Source organism: Phyllobates terribilis, unplaced genomic scaffold, assembly GCF_046119375.1.
Source record: "Phyllobates terribilis strain yellow unplaced genomic scaffold, ASM4611937v1 Scaffold_130__1_contigs__length_5004896, whole genome shotgun sequence".
Taxonomy (NCBI): domain Eukaryota; kingdom Metazoa; phylum Chordata; class Amphibia; order Anura; family Dendrobatidae; genus Phyllobates; species Phyllobates terribilis.
Window position 1 is genome coordinate 3,107,305 of NW_027362890.1, and position 6,000 is coordinate 3,113,304.

The following is a 6,000-nucleotide window of genomic DNA, read 5'->3' on the forward strand; positions in this document are numbered from 1 at the left end:
GAGTCTGGAGACGCCGTGGAGAGCGATCTGCTGCCTGCAACATCCTTCAGCATGACCGGTTTGGCAGTGGGTCAGTAATGGTGTGGGGTGGCATTTCTTTGGAGGGCCGCTCAGCCCTCCATGTGCTCTCCAGAGGTAGCCTGACTGCCATTAGGTACTGAGATGAGATCCTCAGACCCCTTGTGAGACCATATACTGGCGTGGTTGGCCCTGGGTTCCTCCTAATGCAGGACAATGCCAGACCTCATGTGGCTGGAGTGTGTCAGCAGTTCCTGCAAGATGAATGCATTGAAGCTATGGACTGGCCCGCCCGTTCCCCAGACCTGAATCAGATTGAGCACATCTGGGACATCATGTCTCGCTCCATCCACCAATGTCACGTTGCACCACAGACTGTCCAGGAGTTGGTGGATGCTTTAGTCCAGATCTGAGAGGAGATCCCACAGGAGACCATCTGCAACCTCATCAGGAGCATGCCCAGGCGTTGTAGGGAGGTCATACAGGCACGTGGAGGCCACACACAACACTGAGCCTCACTTTGACTTGTTTTAAGGACATTACATCAAAGTTGGATCAGCCTGTAGTGTGTTTTTCCACTTTAATTTTGGGGGTGACTCCAAATCCAGGCCTCCATTGGTTAATAAATTTGATTTCCATTGATGATTTTTGTGTGATTTTGTTGTCAGCACATTCAACTTTGTACAGAACAAAGTATTCAATGAGAATATTTCATTCATTCAGATCTAGGATGTGTTATTTGAGTGTTCCCTTTATTTTTTTGAGCAGTGTATATAGGTTTTATTAGTACGTCACGGACAAAAGCAGAATGTTGTAAAATAATAAAAATACCATTGCTGCTTGGGTTTCTGGGTGATTCTTACTGAAGCAGTGGCCAACTTAGCCAGTGATTGAAAGTATGGAGGAGATGTCTAAGTCAGCAATTCAACTTATGTTCCAGTCCATAAAAACTAGAGAACACAACATCTACACATTCTATCTCCTGATATATTTCCCTTATTATCTCCAGTAATTGTATTATTACACAGAATTCTTTATGATGTTACATCGGCTCATCTTCTTCTCATTCAGGTTTCTACAATATCAGATCCTCTCAGTGAAGATCTTCTATATTAAGAGAATTTTTCTAAATCACCTATCAAGGATGGACATGGACAGAGACAAGATGGCGGAGAGGTTATTACACCTCACCCTAGAGATCCTCTTCCGGCTTACTGGAGAGGTGAGAGATTCTGATGACGTCACATTACATCATTTTTATCTATGGGAATAACAGATGGACAGAACTGGAGAGGTGAGGACTCTGGAAATGTCTGTAGTGAGATTTATTAATGTGTCTCTCCATAACCAGGATTACACAGTGGTGAAGAAGACCTCTAGTGAGCGCTGTCAGGACCCTGTGTCTGAGGGTTGGGGAAGACCCCTGAGCCCAATCACAGGGCCTCCATCTCACCCCCTGATACATGAGGACATCAATGACCAGAAGATCCTAGAACTCACCTACAAGATGATTGAGCTGCTGACTGGAGAGGTGACACTGCTGGCAATGCTGGGACATTATACAGTAACGCTATGGAGGGATCGGGGGATGACGGTATCATTGTATGTGTCAGGTTCCTATAAGGTGTCAGGATGTCGCCGTCTATTTCTCCATGGAGGAGTGGGAGTATTTAGAAGGACACAAAGATCTGTACAAGGACATCATGATAGAGGTTCCCCAGCCCCTCACATCACCAGGTAATAGACAGGACTAAATACACACGGCCTATAATTATCTGTATGTAAAGAATGAATTCAGTCCCTGTATGTGTTTTCTCCAGATCTATCCAGTAAGAGCACAACACCAGAGAGATGTCCCCGTCCTCTTCTTCCACAGGACTGTAAACAAGAAGATCCCAATGTTCCTCAGGATCATCAGGGAGATGGAGAGAAGGTTTCATGAGATCTCCCCTGTGATGTGTAGATGGCTGTAAAGGTCTTGTGTTCGGTCTTGTTTTATCCACCAGTATTATATGTTTTCTACTTGTGTAATGAGACCGGTGGAGATGGCAAGATTAGAGCTGATCATAGATGTGACTTCTCCATCTGTCTGTGACTTTTACAATATTTGTTTCAGTGTGAAGATCTGACCCATATTAATACTACAGAGACATATGTGAGGGGTGATGAGCGGTGTAAGGAGGAGATTCCTACATATGACTACCCAGGTGAGTAGTGACCACTAAATGCAGAAAAGTCACAGATTCTTCTCAGTCACAGCCGGTGGCTGCTTTATCAGTCGTGTGTAGTCCGGCCGTATCACAATCGGGTGATCACCATTTTCCCTCTAGATCACAACATTTTCCTCCATCCCAAACTGTTCACATTACTTTGTGTAATTGTAAAAGCCCTTTTCTGTAGAATTTACAACCTGGAGGATCCACCTACCTCCCGGGATTAGAAGACGCTGACCGTTACCTGCCCAGGTCTGTAAACTACAAAGTCAAATGACAGCGTACGTAGAAAGTGCTGACAAGTGAGAAAATCACTTGTAGAAAAATATTCTGATGGGCCTGTAAGAGAAAGCGGAGGGTGATGATGCTGTTGGCTTCCTAGATCCCTGATATCTTATTGGATGAATCTACCTTCTCTCCCTTCTGTGCGGCTGAATGTGCTCATATGGTCCCTACAAGACCAGGTCCAGTCTTTCTGACCAAACTTCACTTTTATGATCGACAACATTAAATGTACAGTGAGGGCCAGGTGTGAATATCTGTACAATAACAACAGAGTTTCCCTTTATCCCGACTTTTCAAACTATCTTCAAGCAGGATTGCGATAAACTACATAAATAACATTACACCTGTGCCATGATATATCTCTAAGCTGTGCGTGGCTGATGGCTGTAATATACATCTATTCACGCCTGCAGGAGATGTGGTGGCATGGCTCGAGTGCTGGTTTCATGGATTCACTCCACGTCATAAATTCCATTATGTTTTCAATCCTAAGGAATTCAGATTCCTGCACAATCTCTCCTGAAATGGGGGCACTAATACTTTCTCTACTCTCCTGGTCAGGACTCATCATACCTCCAATGGCCCACCATAAACGAGTGCGACTCCGGTTTAGTGTTGGAGCTCTCCCTTATATATACGTTCCTGTTGGGGATGTAACAAATCTTTCATTCTGTCTTTTTTACAGGTTCATTCTCTATGATAGCTTGATTGTGGTGGGATCGGCCTGACTCACTTATGTGTCTCTGTAACTCCATGGTGGTCTTTAAAAGAAGGTCTCCATTACGTCTTCCCAATGCCCGAGGTCTAGATTTAAGACCCCTCATCTCTGCACTATTATAAAAAGTTCTCTTTCCATGTCTAATATTTCTTCTTGAAATTTATCTGACAGAAAATATTGTCCCTTACGATAGTTTAGATGATGAAGAGCCACCGAGCCCCAGACTCTAATTACCCCAGAGAGGCTTCACCACTAGTTACTCACTATTTACTGAGAAGACTGTTCAGTTTGATCATTTCAGTAGATGTGTTACTGTCTATACTCACAGTTTTTGACTACAGCAGTTCGTTCCCAAAATACTCTGATTTAACTCCTTCCTGCAGACAGTTTTTTGTTCCTAATCAGGTTCCATTTTTCAAATCTGACGTGTGTCACTTTATGTGGTGATAACTTTGAAATTCTTCACAAAGGATAATAGGAAACAAATGGACCTTACAAATTATTTCCAGATACTCTTGAATGTGACAATCCCCTATATACGGTTGTAGACTACTGTCTGGGCACATGGCAGGGTAAGAAGGGAAGGAGCGCCATTTAGCTATTTGAATGCAGATCTTGCAGATCCCAGAGGAGATGGGACACAACATTTGCAGAAACCTTAATATGACAAAATGGCAGAAAACCAGAGCAATAGAAATCCCCATAAAGTGACTGCATTTTGGAAATGATAACCCTCAGTGAATTAATCTATAGGAGTAGTGACTATTTTGACTCCACGGCCACTTTCTGGACATTAGCTCGCAGTCGATGTTGGAGAGTAAAAATTGCACATTGGCCATTTTATTCCCCAACACATAGTGCCCAGATTGTGCTCCAGGAGACGCACACCGTAAATAAAGAGGGTTCTTCTCACTATAGTAATGCCAAATACATGGATGATAAATGTGGTTTGGACGCACTGCAAGGCTCAGAAGAGAGGGGGAGATCTGACTTTGGGAGAGCGGATATTGCTGGATTGTTTTTATTGGTATCATTTTCATCTACATAACATTGTTTGGTGGCTTCTTATTCCTTATTTTGGAGGCAGAATGAACAGTTGAACACCACGATCCAATGGTTCATCCTATGAAGCTTTCTATTAGACTGTGAATTGTCATTCACTGTCATTCTGTCAATAAGTTGTCATTTCTACAGACATTTTAAGTAAAAATGTTCAAAAATATAAATTTCCAGGTTGTTTTATTCAAAATTAATAATTGTTATTTTTTCTTGGCAGATGACTGTACCAGGAGATCAGAGGGACAGGAGATTTTTATATCAGATGATCTTGAGATCCCACAGGATACAATTGAAGTGAATGCCATTACTCCAGATATCCCATCATCCCTTCACATCAAAGATCTGTCATCTGATCATATGAAACACGTCCCGTCTTCTGATTCATTACCGACTACTAAGGAAAATCAAAATAAAAAAATAAGGATTGAAAAACGAACTGCTCCTAAAGCAAAGAAGCCATTTTCACTTTCAGAAAATGTAAATAGTTTTACCCTCGAAAAGTCTATAAGTCAAAAAATACACACAGTGGACAATAGATTTTCTTGTTCCAAATGTGGGAGATGTTTTAACCGTAAATCAGTTTTGGTTATTCACCAGAGAACCCACACAGGGGAGAAGCCTTTTTCATGTTCAGAATGTGGGAAATGTTTTAACCGGAAATCTGAACTTGTTAGACATCAGATAATTCACACCGGGGAAAAGCCTTTTTCATGTTCAGAATGTGGGAAATGTTTTAACTGGAAATCCAAACTTGTTAGACATCAGATAATTCACACAGGGGAGAAGCCTTTTTCCTGTCCAGAATGTGGGAAATGTTTTAAACAGAAATCATATTTTGTTATTCACGGGAGAACTCACACAGGGGAGAAGCCTTTTTCCTGTTCAAAATGTGAGAAATGTTTTATCCAGAAATCAGATCTTGTTAGACACCAGAGAACTCACACAGGGGAGAAGCCTTTTTCATGTTCAGAATGTGGGAAATGTTTTATCCGGAAATCAGCTTTAATTAAGCACCAGAGAACCCACACACGGTAGAAGCCTTTTTCCTATTCTTTTTTTTTTTTAATCCAATAAATTTTTCAGTTTTTTTCATTAGTTTTTTTTTTCCAAAACAAGAAACCAGTACATACAATAATAAAATAACATACATGCATCTCTCCGATATATCCTTTCAGCTTGCCCATTACCGTCTGATAACTTGCAGTTACTATATCTTACAATTAACATTCCACATTCTTGAAATCTCTTATTAGCATAATATTGTAATAAACATTATAATCCTATACACATATAGGTGTGCTATATTATCCAGACCACATGTTAAGGAATTCCAATACACAATGAAACATTAGACCTCGTCAATGCCTCCCTTCCTCCATAAGTCAAACTGTCTCTCCAGCAATAACCCCCTTGATGGCATTCCAGGTGTATCCAACCATAAGTCTCGTATTTTCTCAAATGTATCCATTGAGTTTCATTTTTGATATACCCCATTTTTCTAATCTTTTATACCGTATTTTTCTGAATATAAGATGCACTTTTTTCCTCCAAAATTTTGGAGGAAAGTAGGGGGTGCATCTTACAGTCCGAATGTGGCATATATATATATATATATATATATATATATATATATATATCAGTACAGACCAAAAGTTTGGACACACCTTCTCATTTAAAGATTTTTCTGTATTTTCATGACTATGAAAA

The 6,000-nt window shown here is 40.8% G+C and overlaps 1 protein-coding gene across 3 annotated transcripts in view; it reads left to right on the top strand.

Moving 5' to 3' along the window:
• LOC141203910 (uncharacterized) overlaps window positions 1-5,774 on the top strand; it is a 60,409-nt gene extending 54,635 nt beyond the window's left edge. For 2 of the 3 annotated variants that reach the window (XM_073663882.1, XM_073663881.1), the window contains 6 exons: window positions 1,090-1,240; window positions 1,370-1,549; window positions 1,632-1,755; window positions 1,839-1,951; window positions 2,135-2,225; window positions 4,511-5,774. In XM_073663882.1, coding sequence (XP_073519983.1) covers window positions 1,090-1,240; window positions 1,370-1,549; window positions 1,632-1,755; window positions 1,839-1,951; window positions 2,135-2,225; window positions 4,511-5,328 — 1,477 coding nt within the window. In that variant the 3' untranslated portion in view covers window positions 5,329-5,774. The remainder of the gene's footprint in view (window positions 1-1,089; window positions 1,241-1,369; window positions 1,550-1,631; window positions 1,756-1,838; window positions 1,952-2,134; window positions 2,226-4,510) is intronic. The other variant, XM_073663883.1, reaches the window with a different exon arrangement.
• Window positions 5,775-6,000: the final 226 nt, after the last annotated feature.